The following is a 22,685-nucleotide window of genomic DNA, read 5'->3' on the forward strand; positions in this document are numbered from 1 at the left end:
GAATCAGAGCTGAAAATGTGTTGCTGGAAAAGCGCAGCAGGTCAGGCAGTATCCAAGGATCAGTCCAGATCCCCAAGTGCGCAGTTCTACATTAGCTTGTGGAATCTCACCCCATACTCCTTTCAGTTACTGTAGAGATGTTTCTGAAGGGACAAGCGAAAGAGATAAGCTAAAGCTTCTATTCTACAACAATAACAATACCCTGCACTTATCTAGTACTTTTAACATCGTCTAAAATTCCAAGGTGGAAATGAAGACTGCAGATGCTGGGGACCAGAATCAAAAGTGTGGTGCTGGAAAAGCACAGCAGGATCAGGCAGCATCCGTGGAGCAGGAGAATCAGCGTTTTGGGCATAAGCCCTTCATCAGGCTCATTCCTGGATGCGGCACATGAGTGCCTGCTGGAATCTATGCCTCAGCCCTTACTTCTGAGCCCCTTGCCACCAACACCCTCCTCGTAATCTTGAACCCAGAACAACCCCACCTTCCCTGAAATCATTTATTTTTAGCCTTGGGTCCTCCACAAACTTGGCAATTTGGGGTTGCTCTTCCACCCAAAGCCATAAACCCATTCATGGTTCTGCCAATTGTTGGATCCTTCAGTATCTGATTAACTCTTATCAGGCAGGACTTTATCTCCATTCCAAGGGAAAGTCTGCCTGTGGCCTTGGCTTTGCCTAATTGGTATGTGAGTAGATATATCATTGCTGAAAGAGGCAGCATGAAACTCCCACTGACTGTTGTGACCCATGATGTCCCAATAAGGCTCCATTCTGTATTGTGTTTCACTCTTCCTTAGCGGTAATTATACCTTTAAGTTGGTGTTGTCCACTTCCTTTGATATCGTTGCTCTGATTTCGTGCAGACAATTGTGATCCCTTTGGAGATAGGTTTCAGGATAAATCTCAAACAGCTTAACCAATGTCCTATATTTCAGAAATAACAGTGCAGTGTTCATTCTGCTAGGCTCAACTATGATTATTTCAGAGCATTATGAAGCCTGGGACAATGTTACTAAGCCTACTACACTGGCTTCAGGTGCTAAAAATATATTCAATGTTGGCCATCCATCACATTCTGCATTTCCCACAGCAAAATTAGGGAGGATTAAGTGTTGATTTTAGAGGGTTGGCAATTACAGCTGCCTAATATAGGCAATCGACAATTTATATGTGATTTTCAGAAAGCTTAGTTTGTTTAAGAAACAGAAATCTGCGCATGATACATTAATGAATGAGATGAAGGAAGTATACAATCTGTGTCAGATAAGAACACTTTGTTGCTCCTGATGCATTCTGTAGAATGGATGGACAGGACCAGTGGAACTTTGTGGTTTGTAGTGGTGGAGTGTATGTCTCTGATGTCACACAGTCTTTGAAGGAAAAACTGTTCTTTTCCCCTCCCCTCACCCCCTCTTCAATCTCCTCCCTGAACTCTCAGCCAATGACCATGGGCAGTTACTCATGACATCAGGATAACCCTTGTCCTTTTGCTCACCTTCATCTGAGTGTTAGTTTACCTTTCTTTCTAAGGATAAATGTGTCTTAATTTCAAAAACAATGCATCGATAATACTGTACCGTGGCACCCACTAAAACTTTAAAATCAGTATGACCTCAGTGGTCTTATGACTTTCCTGTGTTTCCATTAAGTAGAGATCTGTTTTTATTGGTAGAAGGCTAGTTCTTGTCTCAGGCGACACAGACAACAGTAAATATGAAATAATAAAGCAATTCATTTAAGGAGAACCCGAATTTTCAACAGGAGAGTTGTCACAGTGGTCGAAACCATGAACACCAGACTGCGGTGTGGAAACACTTTCTGCTATAATTTTCACTCAATAATGTTACAGAAATACATCCAGCTAATAATGTTGAAAACTATGAACATACTTGGTGAGAGATGCAGAGATAGGGGTTTATAAAATATGCAGATATGGTATACTGATGCAACTGTCACATCAGAATCTTGTGAGAGAGACTCTACTAGCAGGTTGGAACTGGAACAGCTTCGGACAGAGGTATATCCTGCAGGAACACCCTATACATAGCGAAACTAAATAGTGTTTGAAGAAACACCTTGAGGTTAGGGCTGGGTTCATCTGAATAGACAAACACATATCAAAACAGTCCCTATGGAATGCCTCTTCGCACCTTACACTAGTCTGAACAATTCCCTTTAACCCTGCTTTGTCTTCTGTTTTGTAACCAGATTCTGATCCAGTCTGCCACGTACTCCATAATTCCACTTGCTCTGACCTTATTCATGAGCCTGCTCTGTGGTACTTTGTTCAAGGCTTTTTGACAATCCACACTTATAACACCCACGGCATTGTCTCTGTCTGCTCTTTCTGGTACATTTTCAAATGAGGTTGATGAAGCATGACCTTCTGCTTTGAAATCCCTGTTGCCTCCTCTTTATTATAGTCTCAGTTTCATGATGTTTCTCTATTGCGCTGTTGAGCAAAGATTCTATTATCTTTCCTATAACAGGAGGGGTGGAAATGTAAACTTCTGCAGTCCACAGCTACTGAGTGGAACACAATCACAGTCTCTGTGAAAATGAAATATAGAGAATCTGTGTCATTACATAACAAACATCCTCAAACACCAGAGATCAATTCATCACTGGACACCTTCAACAAATAGATTTTTATTAAACCTGCATGTCATTTCTCCCCGTGCAGCACCTTTCCCTTTTTCTTTTTTATGATTTAACCAACGTTGTTTTCTATTTTGCTAAAAATGTGTTGCTGGAAAAGTGCAGCAGGTCAGGCAGCATCCAAGGAGCAGTAGAATCGCCATTTCAGGCATGAGCCCTTCTTCAGGAATGAGGAAAGTGTGCCAAGCAGACTAAGATAAAAGGTAGGGAGGAGGGACTTGGAGGAGGGGCATTGGAAATGCGATATGTGGAAGGAGGTTAAGGTGAGGGTGATAAAGTGAGGGTGATAGGCTGGAGTGGAGGTGGGGGCGGAGAGATTAGGAAGAAGATTGCAGGTTAGGAAGGTGATGCTGAGTTCAAGGGTTGGGACTGAGACAAGGTGAGGGGAGGGGAAATGAGGAAACTAGAGAAATCTGAGTTCATCCCTTGTGGTTGGAGGGTTCCTAGGCGGAAGATGAGGCGTTCTTCCTCCAACCGTCGTGTTGCTATGGTCTGGCAATGGAGGAGTCCAAGGACATGCATGTCCTTGGTGGAGTAGGAGGGGGAGTTGAAGTCTTGAGCCATGGGATGGTTGGGTTGGTTCGTCTGGATGTCCCAGAGGTGTTCTCTGAAATGTTCCGCAAGTAGGCGGCCTGTCTCCCCAATATAGAGGAGGCCACATCGGGTGTAGCAGATGCAGTAAATAATGTGTGTGGAGGTGCAGGTGAATTTGTTTTCTAATTTCCCTATTTTTAGTCTTTCGTCCTCCTTGTCCCTTTATTTCTCTCCCATTCATGATTTTGTAGGGAAGTGTGAATTTCTTCGATATTGAGGGACAAGGAGATGGCTCAAAAGAGACATTTTTCTCACCACCAGTGCAGGATCAGATTCTGAACACTGAACAAAGCGATCACTATTTTATAGAAACGCATTTGGAACAGTCCAAGATGCTAACCAATGCACATTCCACTGGTACTCATTGTGGGCTCCACTGGGGGACAGTCTGTGATCCATTGGTGAGGAGCAATGTGTGATGCAATCCACTGGGGCACAGTCCAGGATATGTTCCATCAGGGATCAGTTGCCCCCCGCCATGGGAGCTGTTTGTAATGTACTGCCATCCATGTCTATCCATTGCCAACCAGTGTATATTCCATTATTTACAAATGTACATTTCATTGTTGCCCGGTAGACATTTCATTGTCAGCCAGTATATATTACCTTATTAGCCAATGCATATTTAACTGTTGGTGAACTGCACAGAGGCTGGTATCCTGTTAAGTCACCCATTATTTACTTATGCACAGTACACTGGCTGTGGCCAGTCAGCCCAGAGTCAGTCACCTCAACTGAGGAGATTCTAAATCTCTCATTTGTAATGCTTTATTTTCCTCTTTCTTATTCCCACACTACTGCCTGACAGCGGTAGTGCTTACCTTTCCCCGGCATCGATGATGTGTGTGTGCAGGTGTCAAACACAGTGAAAAACAACAAGATGTGTAAATCTTTATTTATATTCTACCACCAGGAAGAAAGGAAACACCCGAGTGGCCAGTGACAAGCAGTGTCCTTCACATCAAAGGGCAATGTTGTGTGATCAAACAGTGAAGGGGAGGGCAGGGATTAAATCAAAATATAGTTGGAGGGGGAAATATTACACTCCACTCCCTACAGTGTCCACCTTTCCCTGAAAATCTCGAGAGTGTTGGCATCAGCCAGTGTGTATTTCGCTGTGGGCCAGTGTGTATTCTATTGACAAGGATATTGGGCTTTCCACAGTCCTCCTGACCAACCCCCAGCATTGTACCTTCTAAAACATCTGCTGAACTTGCCATATCTTAATTCACACTAACTCCTAATTGCTAATGTCTAATTTGATCATTTTTATCCTTTACTTTCAAGTCCACTCATAGCTTAACTACTCCTTATCACTGCAATCTCCCCCAAAACCCACAACCTTAAATCACATCTGTGCTCTGATCACTTGTATATCTCTGATCCTAATTCTTGCAACATTGGCTGCCAAGTCTTCAGTTGTCTAGTCTCTAAACTTTAGAATATTGATGAAAAAAGACAAATGTTGATTGGCTGGTAAGTGGACTCTGAAAGGTACAGATGTTGCTATGAAAAATCTACCAGTTTATGACAATTTTCTGGGAACCGTCCGGTGCACTTGAGTGTACTGGATGCCACTTATATTAATACACAGGGTCCATTTTAGACATAAATATTATGTACACACTCAGTCCCTGTTGCATCACAACAAAATAATTGAGAGACATTTGCGGGCTCATTTCCCAGGGCCATATTCTGACCAATCAGAATTAACCTGCCTGATTTAAAATTTAAAATTTAAACAAAGCCTTGTAGAGAGGTGGGGTTTGAGGAGGTGAAGCAATGGCCACGAAGACAACAAGAATGGACAAAACTGGGAACCAAGGCAGCAGACCTTCTCAAGTACCCATCTCATATCATGCTTTGCTCTCTCAAGTTTACATGTGGTAGTGGGCTCCCTAATCACACACCCAGAGGTCTCACATAGAAGCTGTCATTGTCTGTGCTGATAATCTACGGGCATTTGTGGCATCTAAGATGATGAAGCATCAGGATAGACTCTTACCTTGTATTTTGATCAAGACGTAAGACACCTGTTTGACAACTGCAGCTCAAGCTGATTTTTTGGAGGACTCTATGGTTTTATCAATGAAACACTCTGCTCACCTTAGAAAGGAAGATGTAAAAAACCTCTCTGTCATGGATGACTAGGCACCGTGACTGAGCAATGTGATCAATGACAGGAGAATATGATCACTATGACCACTCAATGTGTAACCATGCCTATGACCCCATATAACTGTTTCGTGACTAAGGGATGATTGCTAGCAGCTATATTTAATGCTCAAAGCACTAAACATAACAATGGATGTGCTCAGTGGTGATTAACTCTGTCCTCACCAATGAGAAAGCTCACATGATCGATGTCCAATCAGGTAGATTCTTGACAAATCACTGGCCTCAGTGCTGCACACCTAGCTCACCAGAAACTGCCAACCAATCAAAGGTTGGTTGGCTTTTGGCTTTTGAGTCCAAGAGATCAGCATCAGTGGCTTAGTCTTCAGGAATCCTATGTTGAAGAGGTAGGCTGTTCTCTTGCAGGTTTCCCTGACTGGGAGGAGCAGGGGCGGTAGTGTAAGGACCTAGCTTGGTGGAGTCAAGGACAAGAGCAAGAGTAGGGTGATAGCTATCAGCAACCAATTACTTGCCACCCATCTCTGCCACTGACCAGGACAAATGGAGGCCTCTTGAATTTTGCAGGCAGGTTGCCATGGTTTCCCAGTCAAGGGAAGCAGCATCTTTTCTCATCCGCCGAGGCGGCACATAGTTGGGGAAATGGCAAGTTAGGGCCTTTCAATGTCTATTAATTGACCAATAAAAGGCCTTAACTGACATCATGTCAAGGATGCCACCAATGGATCTTTCCACTCAGCACTTAATTACTGAGACGGCAAGATGGAGCACAAATCTCTCCAGGACCAAACTCATCCAATTACTTGCTCTTCTCAGCACCTGCCAAGGGGAAAATTGAAAGAATTGAATTGTGTTAACTGATATTTCTACAAAATTAATGAAAGCATTAACATTTAACATCAGTGTTGAGTATTTATTATTTCTCAGAAATATCATGCCTGAACAGTAAGGTGAGCTCTAAAAGGTTGTAAGAGATTTTAAGAGATCATCACGATCTAATAAATGGTGGAACAGGCTCAAGGGGCTGCGTGGCCTATTCCGATTCCTATGTATACAGTAATTCTTTCAAAGGGATCGTAGCAGACTTTTGACAAACTGCTTGCAATGTTATGAAATTGTGTATCTTTTCTATAACTCCAAACCATACACCATCCTCAAACATAAACCATCCCACATCTTTTCACCATTAACATCAATCCAACTTCAGCACAGTGATCTAGCAGGGTAAACTCCCAGGTCATTTCCTCTGCCCTGAAGCTCTTCAACCATGTCGTGAAACAAACTCGGTACCACAGCCACATTTGCTTCCTCAGTGCCTGACTTCAACAGCTTCCTCATTTTCCCTTGCCCCATCTCACCCTAGTTCCAAACTTCCAGCTCAGCACTGTCCCCATGACTTGTCCGGACTTGTCCTACCTGCCTATCTCCTTTTCCACCTATTCACTCCACCCTCTCCTCCCTGGCCTATCACCTTCATCCGCTCCCCCACTCACCCATTGTACTCTATGCTACTTTCTTCCCACTTCCACCCTCCTCTAGCTTATCTCCCCACGCTTCAGGCTCTCCGCCTTTATTCCTTATGAAGGGCTTTTGCCCAAAACGTCGATTTTGCTGCACTTTGGATGCTGCCTGAACTGCTGTGCTCTCCCAGCACCACTAATCCAGAATCTGGTTGCCAGCATCTGCAGTCATTGGTTTTACCTCATTGATTTTAACCCTACTGTGAATCCTCTTGCAAGGATGCCTGCCTTGAAGAAATTTTCCTCCTCTCTCTACAAGAATCTCAGGGAGTCCCTCTCCCACTGCAACTCCCAGGTCATTTCCTCTGCCCTGAAGCTCTTCAATCATGTTGTGAAACAAACTCGGTACCACAGCCACATTTGCTTCCTCAGCGCCTGACTTCAACAGTTTCCTCATTTCCCCTTCCCCCACCTCACCCTAGTTCCAAACTTCCAGCTCAGCACTGTTCCCATGACTTGTCCGGACTTGTCCTACCTGCCTATCTTCTTTTCCACCTATCCACTCCACCCTCTCCTCCCTGGCCTATCACCTTCATCCCCTCCCCCACTCACCTATTGTACTCTATGCTACTTTCTCCCCACCCCCACCCTCCTCTAGCTTATCTCTCCACCCTTCAGGCTCACTGCCTTTATTCCTGATGAAGAGCTTTTGGCCAAAACGTCGATTTCGTTGCTCATTTGATGCTGCCTAAACTGCTGTGCTCTTCCAGCACCACTAATCCAGACAGTGATCTAGCAGTCTATTTGCTCCATCTATTGCTTTTCTACCTTCTCAGAATTTTAGTACAAATGTGTCTATTCTACTTCAGTGCCCTAAAGCTAATCCTGTTCCATACTAATCACTCATTACTTGGTGAATATTGAGAGCTCCCCACTTCTTGGTATTGTGGTTGTGTTAAAATTGATTTGTTCAGTTGCAGAACACATTCAAATTATTTTGCAAATCTTTAGTTGCACCTCCCTCTAGTGTTTCTTTCTTATATCTTCGCACATTCTAGTTTTGGTTAATGTTGATTTGAGCATTGAACTCCCTAATCATGGCAATGTGCATTCAATATAGCTTTAAAATGGAGACCAAAACTAGGGTTTCCATTCCAGTTCATGACCTTCTGCCAAAATCGGCCAAGCCCAGTAACGTCATAAGGTTTTTAACCAATGACTGAAATATCAAAATTTAGAGCTGAACAAGTCAACAATGAGGTGGAAATCAGGAGAGATTGAATGACAAAATGAATGATAGAAAGGGTGATGATACTGGGACATGAAAAGGAACAGAGTGTGTGTCTCGAGGAAGTGTGGAAAACAACAGCAGAGATATCACCAGCAACTCCTATTGAGGAAAAAAAAAGGATCAAAGGACATGATTTGAAATTGTCGAACTCAGTGTTGAATTTTGAAGGCTACAACTTGCACATAAAAGGATGAAGTGTTATTCCTTGACATTACATTGAGCTTCATTGGAAGAGTCCAGGATGGAAGACAGAAAGGTCAGAGGGGAAGTAGGGCAGAGAATTCAACTGGCCGTTAATTGGAAGATCAGGGTCACACAATATAGGCTGAATGAAGGTTTTCCACAAAGTAGTCACCTAATTTGCATTTGGTAACCCATTGAGAGAAGGTATGCAGAAAGTGTAGTGTAACAAATTGAAAGAAATACAGAAATCAATAGCAGTGCCAATGGGATAGGGATAGTCAAATCAGATAGGGTAAAAAGACAAGGTTTTTTTTCCCTGGGTGGGGAAGTCCAGAACTAGAGGGCATAGGTTTAGGGTGAGATAGGAAAAATGTAAAAGGGACCTAAGGGGCAACTTTTTCACACTGCAAGTAGTGCGTGTATCGAATGCGCTGCCAGAGGAACTGATAGAGGCTGGTGCAAATATAACATTTAAAAGACATCTGAATGAGTATATGAATAGGAAAGGTTTAGAGGGATATAGGAAATGCTGGCAAATGGCATTAGATTACTTTAGGATATCTGGTCAGCAAAGATGCGTTGGACCGAAGGGTCAGTTTCCGTGTTGTACATCCCTATGGCTCTATGACTCAAGTTGCTCAAAATTGACCATCCATGAAGCTGTGGACTATTGTTCAATCATTTTATGGTGACCTCTTCTTCCCAGGAGGTTTTCTGCTATGGATTTCTCTGACTGTCTGTCCTGTCCTTCCTGAACACATTTCCCATGGGTCAATTGCACTCAGTGCTTTACATCCATCATCATTTTCTTTTCTGCTTTCCCCTCCTACATTTTCTGTCAATCTTTCCTTTCAATAGGTATCTTTGCCACCACCTCTCCATTGATAAGAACAAAAAGGTTGTGACCTCTCATTCATTGGTTCTGTGTATTAATTTCCTCTTTTCATCCAACTGTGTCCAGCATTTCATCATAAGTCTTTCTGTCCATGTAGGATATGTGGACTATTCTCCTCTATGTCTACATCTCAAATGCATTCAACTTATTAACAGTATTTTTGTTGTTGTCCATGTTTTTCAGGCATATGACCCAGATGACAAACTTAATACTACAGCATTCTTCCCCCTAAGATTCAGGCTCATTTTCTTTCGTATCAACGTCTCTTTCATTCTGACAAAGTCAGTCTTGCTTATCTCAATTCATGTTTGAATATGACAATCATATCACCCAATATCTGTGATAATCTGCCCAAGGAATGTATACCTCTTCACTTTTCTCAGACTTGTCCACTTACCTCAATTTCCACTTCATGGATTAGGTCTCTGCTTATCAGTGTTGTCTTGGACTTCTTCCCATTCATTGTTCATCCATTTTCCTCACTTCTTGCTTTCACTTTGCTTACTGTGGACCATCAGCAGCAGCAAAATTACATTCAACCATAATCTGTTACATCATGGCCCAACATGTCTCCCATCCTACCATGACCATCAAACCAGGAGATCAAGCCTGCCTCAGTGAAGATTGCAGGATTGCAGTACCAAGCAAAATGAGGTGTCAATCTGGTGGAATTACAACACAGGACTATTTGCATATCAAACTTCAGCAGAAGCATGAAATATACATGGCTAAGTAGCTCCATAACCCGTAAATAAGGTCAAAGGTCAGCAATTCTCCCTAATCCAGTTATGAATAATGGTAAGCAATTAAACTAATGGGAAGAGGAAGTTCCCCAAATATGTTATCCTTTGTGATGACTGAAGTCGTTGCAAGTGCCTGCAGAAAGATGTACCATGTGGACAGAGTAGATGTTGAGAAGATGTTTGCATTGGTAGGAGGAACTAGGACCCAAGGGCGCAGCCTTAGAGTAAAGGGAAGACCCTTTAGAACAGAGCAAAGGAAACATTTCTTCAGCCAGAGAGTATTGAATCTATGGAATTCATTGTCACAGAAGGCTATGGAGGCCATCTTATGATGAATATTTAAAACTGAGATTGCAGTGAGAATGACCCATGAAGTGAATCATCTGTTTCCCTATTGTCTAGAACTGGGGCAGATTGAGACACATAGCAAATCTTGAATCAAGGGGATCAACGGTTACAGGGAGACAGAAAGAGAAAGGAGTTGAGAAACTTATCAGCCATGATTGAATGGTGGAGCAGACTCGATGGGCTGAATGGTCTAATTTCTGCTCTGATGTCTTCTGGTCTTACGATCAAGGATATGAGCACAGATGCCAGTTTTCAGCTAATTCACTTCACTGTACATGTTATCAAGATGGAGCAGAAGCATTGAAAACAAGAATGGTTATTGACTCTGAAAATAAAACTGTATTACTGAGAATACCAGAATTACCCAAGCTATTCTTATATAGCTATAATCCTGATATCTACCTGGCAATGCAGAAAATTGTCTCAGTATGCCCTGTCTCCAAAAACAGAACAAATCCAGATATGTTTCTTAATTTTGATCAAGCAGGGGGTCAAGGATTTATAGGTGTGCAGATTCTGGAAGATAAATAGGATCATGAAGTTAAGAATAAAATCAAATGCTTGAAGGCTGTATTCTTACTTGTGTACCTTTTTATGGCTAATCGACATAATGGATGCACTATCAGGGGTAACAAGGGATTGGCAATGAATTAGGCCTGGCCAAGGCTGCTCGCATCCTGAGAATCACCTCTACTCTCACTTTCCACCAATCCACATCTTTGAGTGATTGATTGTGGAAGTCATGCCTGGATAAAGCTCCATCTTCACAGACCCATCAAATATTATCAGTGTTAGCGAGACCAGCAAGACGAGAAGGATTGAGGGTAAATGAAGGTTCTGGATGTGAATGATGGCTGTCAACAATGTTGACAGTGGAAGAAATTATTTGAGCTTTTCATGCAGTGGTGAAATCCCTGTGTCCAAATATTCGTCGCCAAGGTGCAGTCCCATAAAATATGTCAAAGGAAATCATTCATTACCTTTCAGTTTAATAGACCTTGGAATTTCAATTTTGGTCACAACTTGGCCATAAATCCTTCCTGACAGAATTGCTATGTGTCTCAATCTACCCCAGCTCTAGACAATAGGGAAACAGATGATTCACTTCATGGGTCATTCTCACTGCAATCAAGAAACTTCTTTTCATGAAAAAAGCGCATACCTGAAGCATGCAAACTTCAGAAAAGCACGTTTATTATGTAGTATAATGATCGGAATCTAATTCAGTCCATTTGTCAATTGCATAAATTTTTTAATGTTTGGGTCAATTCTAAGCTCATTAAAAGAGATGAAGATATTCACTCAGTGCACAATAATGACAAACAAGAAAGTTAGGTTCAGGCTAATATTCTCCAACAAGAAAGAATATAACCATCACCCTTTGAAATTCAATGGAATTACCATCACTGAATCCACAACCATCAACATGATCATTACTATGGCTACAAGAACAGGTCAGAGGCTAGGAAATTGAGAGAGTTGCTCAGCTCCTGACCCCGAAAGCCTGTCAATCATCTGCAATGGAACAAGTCAGGACAGTGAATGAAATACTTTCCACTGGCCTGGCTGTATGTGGTTCCAACAACACTCCAGATGATTGACACCATCCAGGACAAAGCAGTCCACTTGACCAACATTCTATCCATCCTTCAACATTTACAATCTTCACAACTGACACACAGTGGTGGCAGCATTTACCATCTACAAGTAACGTTAACCCTAACCCTACCATCCTACCTAGTACCTTCCAATTCTATATCCTTTACCATCTGGAAAGACAAGGGCAGCAGATACATGGAATATCATCACTGACAAGATTCCATCGCAGGCCACTCACCATGCAGGCTTGGAAATATATTTCACTGTCTCTCAATTAAAATACTATGAGCTCTCTTCCCTACAGTGCTGTGAATGTACCTACAAACCATACCCCATCAACCCACTCTTTGGCCACAACAGTTCAAGAAGGTGGCAGGGTCAATTACGGATGAACAATAAATACTGGCCAAGCATCCATCAATGTATTAGAAAGAACACACACTATTCAGCAAATATCAGTTTGGTTAGCTTATATGCTCTAGAGTATGGCTTGAACCCACAACATCCAAACAGAGACATAAATGCTGCCCACTGAGTGAAATCTGTCATCAGCAATCGAGTTGTAATGAAGCTTGTGATAAGTAATGCAGTATTGAAAAATGAAATCCACTTAAGCAGGAGTAAGGCTTTCTGAAATGTAGTGATATTCAAACTAATCGAGTGAATTAGACTGAAAGTTACTGGTGAGCAAAAATCTGATTCATGAGCAACATGTGATTCTCTATGCAACCTTGTTTTAAGGCAATTAATTGTGCAGTGCAGCTTCACAGTCCGGAGATGTGTCTGCCACATGTGTGGTACAAATGTTACTATCCACTTTTTTGTCATCCCAAGCCTGGATATCATCCAGGTTTTGCTACATATGAACATTGAATGCTTTAGTAATTGAGGATTGCAAATGGTGCTGAAAATTGTGTAAACATCAGCGAATATCCCCAGTTCTGACCTTAAGATAGAGGGAAGGTCATTGATGAAGTAGCTGAGGATATTTGAGCCTAGGGCACTGTTATAATGATATGGCTAACTCTAAATGACCACCAATGGTTCCCTCTTACAATGTCATACTCATTCACTGGAACATTTTAGGATACCTTAAATGGATGTTCTAGAAAGGGAATAGGGATAACTCTGGAAATTACAAATCAGTCAGTCTTACATTGGTGGTGGGCAAATTATTGGAAAGGATTCTGAGACTCAGGATTTATGATTATTTGGAAAAACATAGCTTGATCAGTGATAATCAGCATGGTTTTGAGATGGGCAGGTCGTGCCTCACAAGCCTTATTGAATTCTTGGAGGAGGTGACAAAATATATTGATGAAGGTAGAGCAGTGGATGTGGTGTGCGTGGATTTTAGCAAGGCATTTCATAAGGTTCCCCACAGTAGGCTCATTCAGAAAGTAAGCAGGCATGGGATACAGGGAAATCTGCCTGTCTGGACAGAGAATTGGCTGGCCCATAAAATACAGAGGGTGGTGGTAGATGGAAAGTATTCAGTCTGGAGCTTATGACCAGTGGTGTTCTGCAGGGATCTGTTCTGGGACATGTGATTTTAATAAATGACTTGGATGAGCTGATGGCATGAAGATTGGTGGAGTTATGGGTAGTGTGGAGGACTGTTGTAGATTGTAATGAGAAATTAATGCAGAACTGAGCTGATAAGTGTCAGGTGAAGTTCAACCTGGAAAAGTGTGCAGTGATTCATTTTGGAAGATTGAATTTGAATGCAGAATACAGGGTTAAAGGCAGGGTCTTGGCAGTGTGGAGGAACAGAGGGATGTTGGGGTCCACATACATAGATCCCTCAAAGTTGCCACCCAGGTTGACAGGGTTGTTAAGAAGGCAAATGATGTGTTGATTTTCATTAGCAGGGAGATTAGCATGCGAGGCTCTGCTACAGCTCTATAAAGCTTTGGTTAGGCCACCCTTGGAATATTGTGTTCAGTTCTGATCATTTCATTGTAGGAAGGATGTGGAAGCCTTAGAGCAGATTCAGAGGAGCTTTACCAGGATGCTGCCTGGACTGGAGGGCATCTCTTATGAAGAAAGGTTGAGGGAACAAGGGCTTTTCTCATTGGAGAGAAGTAGGATGAGAGGTGACTTGATGGAGGTGTACAAGATGATGAGAGACATAGATAGAGTGGATAGCCAGAGACGTTTTCCCAGGGCAGAAATGGCTATCACTTTTTCCCAGGGCAGAAGGGTCATAATTTTAAGGTGATTGGAGGAAGGTGTAGGGGAGATATCAAAGCTAGGTTCTTTACACAGAGAGTAGTGAGTGTGTGGAATGCAGTGCCAGCGATGGTAGTAGAGTCAGATGCATTAGGCACATTTAATAGACTCTTGGATAAGCACATGGATGATAGTAAAATGAAGGGTATGCGGGTTAGTTTGACCTTAGAGTAAGATAAAAGGTCCACACAACATCAAGAGTCAAAGGGCCTGCACTGCGCTGTACTGTGTTCTATGTTCGATGATCTGTCACTAATCCTTCTCCTTCATATCCATCTAACTGGGGAAGGATGCCTGCAGGAAGTCATCAGATGGCATTAAGCTGCCCTGATTAATAGAATTTTTTATTACAGTTGCTTAATTAGCATTAATATATCTGAGATACATGATAATCTCTTGTGAGGCATCAGGCTCAATCGGACACCTTCTGGTACACAACTGAGAGACAACTCAATGGATCATAAAATCATAGAATCATAGAATCCCAACAGTACAGAAAGAGGCTATTTGGCCCATTGGGTCTGTACCAGCTTTTCAAAGAGCATCTGACTCAGGCTCGGCTTCCTACACTACCCCCTTAACCCTGCATTTATCATGGCCAATCCACCTAACCTGTATACAGAGGAACCTCAATTATCTAGTATTTGATTAACTGAATTTCGGATGATCTGAACAAGATCATAAGGTCCCGATGCATTGCTAACTATGTTATCTGGCATCAATTATCCAGTACTCGATTAACCGATCAAAATACTCCTGCCTACAACTTTTGGATAATCGAGGTTCCTTTGTACCTTTGGACTGAACAATTACAATTCTTGTTAGCTGGAACACAAGATTGTGCTCCTATTGTCACAGGAACACAGATTCCTGATGAAGGGCTTTGGCTCGATTTGTTGAAAAAGTTCCCGATGAAGGGTTCCGGCTCGAAACATCAACTCTCCTGCTCCTCAGATGCTGCCTGACCGGCTGTGCTTTTCCTGCAACACATGCTCAACTCTGACCTTCAGCATCTGACTTCAGTTTCGCTTGGACTTCTTGGTGCCACACTTGGTGAACTGTTGCCTTAATGGTAATGGCAATCATTCTTACTTCACCTTGAGAATTCAACCCTTTCATCATTAACTGCGTTAAGGATGTGTTTAGTCAGGGGCTGAGTTGTTTCAGCAGCACCCAAACTCAGCACTAGCAAGAGGATTTTAAGTGTCTCTTCACAGCAATGTCAACAGCCCTTTCCATCAGGGGAAAGTGAGGACTGCAGATGCTGGAGATCAGATTCAAGATTGTGGTGCTGGAAAAGCACAGCAGGTCAGGCAGCATCCAAGGAGCAGGGAAATCGACATTTTGGGCAAAAGCCCTTTCCATCACCTTATTGCTGCTTGAGAATGGACTGATGGGCTTTAATTGTCCTTAATAGAATTCCTACCCTGAGGAAAGAGGCCATGCAGTCCATCAAGTCCACTCCGACTCTCTGAAGGGCACCCCATCCAGAACCAGCCCTCCCACTGATAACCCTGTATTTCCCATGGTTAACCCCACCTTGCCTGCAAATCCCTGGATACAACAGGCAATTTAGCGTGGCCAATCCACCTGATCTGCACATCTTTGCACTATGGGAGGAAACCGGAGCACCTGGAGGAAACCCACGCAGACACGGGGAGAATGTGCAAACTCCACAGTCACCAAAGGCTGGAATTGAACCCAGGTTCCTGGTGCTCTGAGGCAGCAGTGCTAACTATAGAGCCACCATGCTGCCCTATTTGGATTTATATAGCTTTTTATAGATTAGATTAGATTAGACTTACAGTGTGGAAACAGGCCCTTCGGCCCAACAAGTCCACACCGACCCGCCGAAGCGCAACCCACCCATACCCCTTACCTAACACTACGGGCAATTTAGCTTGGCCAATTCACCTGACCCGCACATCTTTGTGACTGTGGGAGGAAACCGGAGCACCCGGAGGAAACCCACGCAGACACGGGGAGAACGTGCAAACTCCACACAGTCAGTCGCCTGAGTCGGGAATTGAACCCGGGTCTACAGGCGCTGTGAGGCAGCAGTGCTAACCACTGTGCCACCGTGCCGCCCCTACTGTGCCACCGTGCCGCCCCCCCCACTGTGCCACCGTGCCGCCCCCCACTGTGCCACCGTGCCGCCATATAGTTATGACATAACTGGGCAATTTTCCTCAATGTAGGCTGGAAGCCTGCCCCACCCCCAATGTACTAGCTACACGAGGACAACTCGACAACAAAGGACACAACTAGCTCTGGATGGTGTGGACTCTTCTTCTCCAGTTAGTCTAATTGTTCGCTACCATTTGGCAGGACTTAAACTGATCTGTTGGTTGTCAGAGCAGCACACAGGTGAGGGACTGGAATTTGTATATAATATTGTACAGGACTTTGTTCATCACTGATCAAGAACATTTACCTAGACTGAACCTGTTGCAACTTCTTAAAGTAGATGAGAGCCAATTGGCTTGTTCATTTCTCAGGGGAGATTTTTGACCAATCTGAGTCAAACTGCTTGGTTTAGTTTTAAACAAAGCTTGGCAATTAACTGTCAACCATTTCTACTGGTGTATTCACCATGGCAACACCTCTGACAATCACAATCATTTTGACAACCAATCAGTTGATTCATGGCTCTCATTTCGTACCGAGTGAGTATTTATTTCCCCCTGGTATTCTTGTGAACTGTCCTGATGAATGCAAGATGAATGGATATGACAAAATGTGTCTTTTTTCAGCAATACACAAGTAATACCACCAAACTAATATTTATAATCCTGTCCATGAGTTGCTGTTTATGCTGTTTGACAGGCAAGTAGTCCTGTGTTGTAGCTTCACCAAGTTGATATGTCTTATTAAAGTTTGTTCATAACATACCCTTCTACACTCATTATTGAACTAGGCTGATCCATTGGCTTGATGGTAATGGTAGACTGAGGAATATGTCAGACCATGAGGTTGTAGACGTCCTTTAGGATTTAAACAGCTCAGTCAGTAGTGCAGCTGCCGAACCATTCTCGGTGTACAGTCTGTGTCTTTGTTATTCACAGTGTGGCATAATGAGAGTCGTGTTAATCGTGGTCATCTAGCTGTCGTTTATTGGTTAGAGTATTGAGTACAGGAGTTGGGAGGTCATATTGAGCCTGTACAGGACATTGGTTAGGCCACTTTTGGAATATTGTGTTCAATTCTGGTCTCTTTCCTAGCAGAAGGATGTTGTGAAACTTGAAAGGGTTCAGGAAAGATTTGCAAGGATGTTGCCAGGGTTGGAGTATCTGAGCTACAAGGAGAGGCTGAACAGGCTGGGGTTGTTTTCCCTGGAGTGTCGGAGGCTGAGGAGTGACCTTATAGAGGTTTATAAAATCATGAGGGGCATGGATAGGATAAATAGACAAGGTCTCTTCCCTGGGGTGGGGGAGTCCAGAACTAGAGGGCATAGGTTTAAGGTGAGAGGGGAAAGATACAAAAGAGACCTAAGGGGCAACTTTTTCACACAGAGGATGGTGCGTGTATGGAATGAGCTGCCAGAGGGAGTGGTGGAGGCTGGTACAATTGCAACATTTAAGAGGCATTTGGATGGATATATGAATAGGAAGGGTTTGGAGGGATATGGGCCAAGTGCTGGCAGGTGGGACTAGATTGGGTTGGGATATCTGGTCGGCATGGATGAGTTGGACCGAAGGGTCTGATTCCATGCTGTACATCTCTATGACTGTATATGCTTGCAATGTCAATACATGGCATGAAGTAAACATTTGAAGAAAGACAGTGGTTAGGATCAGTAATTGTTTTTCTTTCATTCATGGGATATGCTTGGTACTGTCTAGTCCAGCATTTCAAACTGCATTAAAGCCAAAGCAAACATGATGGGCCAAATGGCCTCTGTTCGCACTGAAATAGCTTTGTGATTCTGAGAGATAATGATAGTCATTTGCCTTTGTGTATGATTTGTTAAAGGTGGGCTCATTAATGCTATTGGTAAGGTAGTTCCAGGATTTTGACCCAGAGATACTGAAGGAATGGCAAATTATTTCCAAGTCAGAATGGTGTGTGGCTTGGAGGGAAACTTGCAGGTAGTGGTGTTTCCATGTATCTTCTGCCCTTGTCCTACTGGATAATAACAGTCATGAGTTTGGAATGTATTGTTGAAGGAGCTTTGGTGAGTTACTACAGTGCATCTTATCGGTGGTACTCACTGCTGCTACTGAACATTGGTAGGGGAGGGAGTGATTGTTTTCAATAGTTTTCTATAAAATCACTATGGTGTGGAAACAGGTAATTCGGCTCAACAAGCCCACAGTGACCGTCCGAAAATCATCCCACCCACACCCATCCCCCTACCTTTTCCCTGTAACCCTACATTTCCCACGGCTATGCGCTTAATCTACATATCCCTGAACACTATGGACAAGTTAGCATGACCAAACCACCTAATTTGCACATCTTTGGAGGAAACTGGAGCATCCAGCGGAAACCCAGAAGACACAGGGAGAATGCACAAACTCCACAAAGACAGTTGCCTGAGGGTAGAATTGAGCCCGGATCTCTAGTGCTCTGAGGAAGCAATTCTGATCACTGAATGTTCAAGGTGGTGGATGGGGTACTATTCAAGCATTGTCCTAGATGATGTCAAGCCCTTCTGAGTGTTGTTGGGGTTGCACTTGTCAGGCAAGTGGAGACTATTTCATCACATTCCTCACCTGTATCTTGTAGACAGTGCACAGGCTTTGGGGAGTCAAGAGATGATGTACTCTCTGCATATCTCTATTGTCTGCATATCTCTTTCCTCTGACCTGTATTTATATGGTGAGTCCAGTTGAGTTTCTGGACAATGGTAACTCCCAGGATGTTGATAGTGAAGGATTCAGTGATTGTATTGCCATTAGATGTCAAAGCTGTGATTGTTAGATTCTCTGTAGTTTGAGATGATTCTATTGTGTGGAATGAATGTTAGTTCATGTTAGTTTCCACTTGTCGGCCCAAACCGAGATATCTTCCAGGTTTTGCTGCAAATGGACACGGATTGCTTCAGTAACAAATGATGCTGGACGTTGTGCAATCATTGGCAAACATCCCCACTTTTGAGTTTATGATAAAGGAAAGGTCTTTGATGAAGCTGCTGAAGAACGTTGGGCTTAGGACACCAGGAGAAAATGGGGACTGCAGATGCTGGAGATCAGATTCGAGAGTGTGTTGCTGGAAAAGCACATCAGGTCAGGCAGCATCTGAGGAGCAGGATAACCGACATTTTGGGCATAAGCTCTTCATCAGGGATGATGCTTGTGGGTCGGGGCTGAGAGATAAATGGGAGGGGAGTGGGGTTGGCACGAGGTAGCTGGGAAAGCGATAGGTAGATGAAAATGAGGGAGAAGGTGATAGGTCTGAGGGGGCAGTAATAGACAGATCCGGAGGGTGGTGCCGAGTTAGAGGCTTGGGACTGGGATAATGTGGATTGAGGGGAAATGAGGAAGCTGTTGAAATCTACATTGACCCAGTGTGGTTGCAGGGTCCCAAGGCAGACATCGGGTGGTAACGGTTTGGTGGTGGAGGAGGGCCAGGACCTGCATGTCCTTGACTGAGTGGGAGGGGGAGTTGAAGTGTTCAGCTATGGGGCGATGGGGTTGGTGAGTGCAGGTGTAACAGAAATGTTCTCTGAAACGATCCACAAGAAGGCGTCCTGTCCCCCCGATGTAGAGGAGACCAAACCAGGTTCAACAGATGTCGTAGATGACATTGGAAGAGGTGGAGGTAAATTTCTGATGGATGTGGAAGGATCCCTTGGGACCTTGGACGGAGGTGAGGGGAGTGGTGTGGGTGCAGGTTTTGCATTTCCTGCAATGACAGGGAAAGGTGCCAGGAGTGGGGTGTGGGCTAGGTCACTACCCTGAGGAACGCCCTGTCTGAGATCATGGTTTAGGCAGGTTCATTTGAAGCATTCAAAAGGGAATTTGAGCATTTCGGAAATATTGCAGTTACAAGGTAAAAAAGCAGAGCAGGGGAACCGTGTGAGTTGCTCTTACAAAGGGCCAACACAGACATAACAGGCTGAATAGCTTAATTCTATGCTGTAACCAGTCTCTATTTAATTCCACAAGCTGAGTAGTATTTGAGAACCAGAGAATGTCATCTGGTCTATTCATCTATAATCAAAGTTAACTTTTCTGTAGCAGCTTAATGCAGCTGAGCAGCTTGCCACAGTATTTCAGGGCCAGTTGAGAATTAACCACATTGTACATCTGGAATCACATGCAGGATAGTAGTGAACTAATTTGCCTTTTACAGCAACTGTCAGCAATTACATGACTGGCTGTCTATTCCATATTTTTTATGGAATTCAAATTTCATCATGAGAATTGAACTCATAACCCAGAACACAGGCTTGGAACTCTGCATCTTGGTTTTGTGACATGATTACTATGTCCCCATATCAACTCTTCATGTTTTAGTGAGATCCTCTCTGTTTTAAACTCCAGTGACTATCACCAAATCTCTGTTCATGAGACAAACCTGGCATTCCAGGAATCAGCCTCATGGATATTCATTGCATTTTTAAATAAGGCAACTAAAACCACACAGTTGTGGTCTCTCTATGGCCTTATACAGTCACAGTAACACTTCCTTGTACCTGAACTCAAACCCTATTGCAATGAATGCCAACATATCATATGCCTTCCGAACTGCAAGCTGCACCTTCATATTTGCTATCAGTGACCAGTATAAAAGGGCACCAGGATCCCTTGTACATCAATATTTCCCAGTCTATCATCATGTAAATAATAGTCTGCCATTCAGTTTTTCCTACAAAAGTGAATAATCTCACACACATCTGTGTTACAGTGCACCCACAATGCAGTTGTTCACTCACCCAATTGTCCAAATCAATCCAAAACATCTCGATTTTGTCCTGAAAATTCGCCTCCCCCGAGCTTAGTGTTGATAAAAATGAAGAAAAATAAGAATTGCATTTATTTTCAGATTTACTTAATAATCACCTAATGTCGCAGAGCCTCTGTGGGGGATTGTGAAATCATAACAGTTGGACTTTGGATTACTGAGCCAATAACATTAGCACTGCACTATCAAGTTGTCTCAAATATGCTGCACTACTGGAGGTGCTACCTTTCAGATAGGACTTTAAATCAAGTCCCTAACTATTCTTATGTGGACATTAGAGGTCTCTTTGAAAAATAGCATGGCCATTGTTCCCGATGAATGTTTACCACTCAATTGATATCACTAGGATATGATTATTGTTTCAATCACATAATGCAGAGGGTCACAGAGAGAGAGAGTCATGACTTCGGCACATACATTAGAGCCCAGGAGCAGTCACCTGCATGAAAGAATAGATCAAGGAGTGCTTAAGGATCTGTAGTGTTTCCCGAGAAAGAGAGAGAGAGAGAGAGAGAATGAATTTGGTGGTAGCAGAATGAGTAGTAAAGCTTTGGGCCAGCACCTCATTGCATTGGATGATGAAGATTTGGAATCAGATGATGATTTAGAATCTGACGATGAGGATGACAGCACGTTGAAGAACACAGTAAAGCAGGCAGTTAAACGACCAGCAACTGGTGCACCCAAAATAATGCAGGAGAAGAAAATGAAAGTGGAAGATGATGATGAGGAAGAGGATGATGATGAAGAAGAAGCGGTGACCGCAGCAAAAAAGCTTCTTGAGAAAACTCCACTCAAGGTTACCCCTGAACTCCCAAGAGAAATGGCCAAACACCCACCAAATCTACACCAGCTAGCAAGCAGCCCAAGACTCCAGAATCCAGCAGTAAATCCAAAACACCCAAAATCCCAAAGGTCCCACTGACCACAGAAGAAATCAAGACCAAGTTGAAGACATCTTTGGAAAAAGGTGTTGGTCTGCTCAAACTGAAGTCCAAATTCATAAACCTTGTGAAAAATGGCTTCAAGGTGGAAGACCCAAAGATCATTAAAGAACTCTGGGCATGGCAACAGGCAATGGATGGGAAGTAGAAAAATGTTTTGTATGTGCAAAAATGTTTACATGCGCCAGTCATTATAAATAAACCAATGTGTTGTATAAAAACAAAAGTAAGGCTTTGGCTCAAGAGACTTTGGAGAGCAGTGGCATAGCAAAACCTATAGGTAAACTCAGGTAAAGTCTTTTTAACTTTCCTCTTTAGACTTACAGCAATTGAGATGGCAGCTAGGGCAGCTGTATGTTCCTCCTGAAGGATGTGGGAGCTCAGGGAGACTTCCATCGTCCCTGATGCCTACACCGTGGGAAATGCACCCAGCTGCAGCTCCTGGGAAACTGTGTTAGGGAGTTGAAGCTGGAGCTGGATACACTCAGGATTATCCAAGATGGTGAGGTGGTCACACCTGAGGTGCAGGCAGAGAGCAGCTGGGTTGCCACCAGGAAAGACAAAGGGAGTAGACAGAGAGTGCAGGAAACCCCTGTGGCCATTCCAATTGAAAACAAGTATACTGATTTGGATACTGTTGGAGGGAACGGCTGTTCAGGGGAAAGCAGCTGCAGCCAGGTGACTGGCACTATGA

The 22,685-nt window shown here is 43.3% G+C and overlaps 1 protein-coding gene across 1 annotated transcript; it reads left to right on the forward strand.

The window, feature by feature from the left end:
- The first annotated feature begins 21,582 nt into the window (after window positions 1-21,582).
- LOC132820313 (nucleophosmin-like) lies at window positions 21,583-22,139 on the forward strand. The gene is given in 2 exon segments (XM_060832338.1): window positions 21,583-21,846; window positions 21,849-22,139. Coding segments are annotated over 2 exon segments (555 nt in total).
- The last annotated feature ends 546 nt before the right edge of the window (window positions 22,140-22,685 follow it).

Source organism: Hemiscyllium ocellatum, chromosome 11 (assembly GCF_020745735.1).
Source record: "Hemiscyllium ocellatum isolate sHemOce1 chromosome 11, sHemOce1.pat.X.cur, whole genome shotgun sequence".
In the NCBI taxonomy this organism is placed as follows: domain Eukaryota; kingdom Metazoa; phylum Chordata; class Chondrichthyes; order Orectolobiformes; family Hemiscylliidae; genus Hemiscyllium; species Hemiscyllium ocellatum.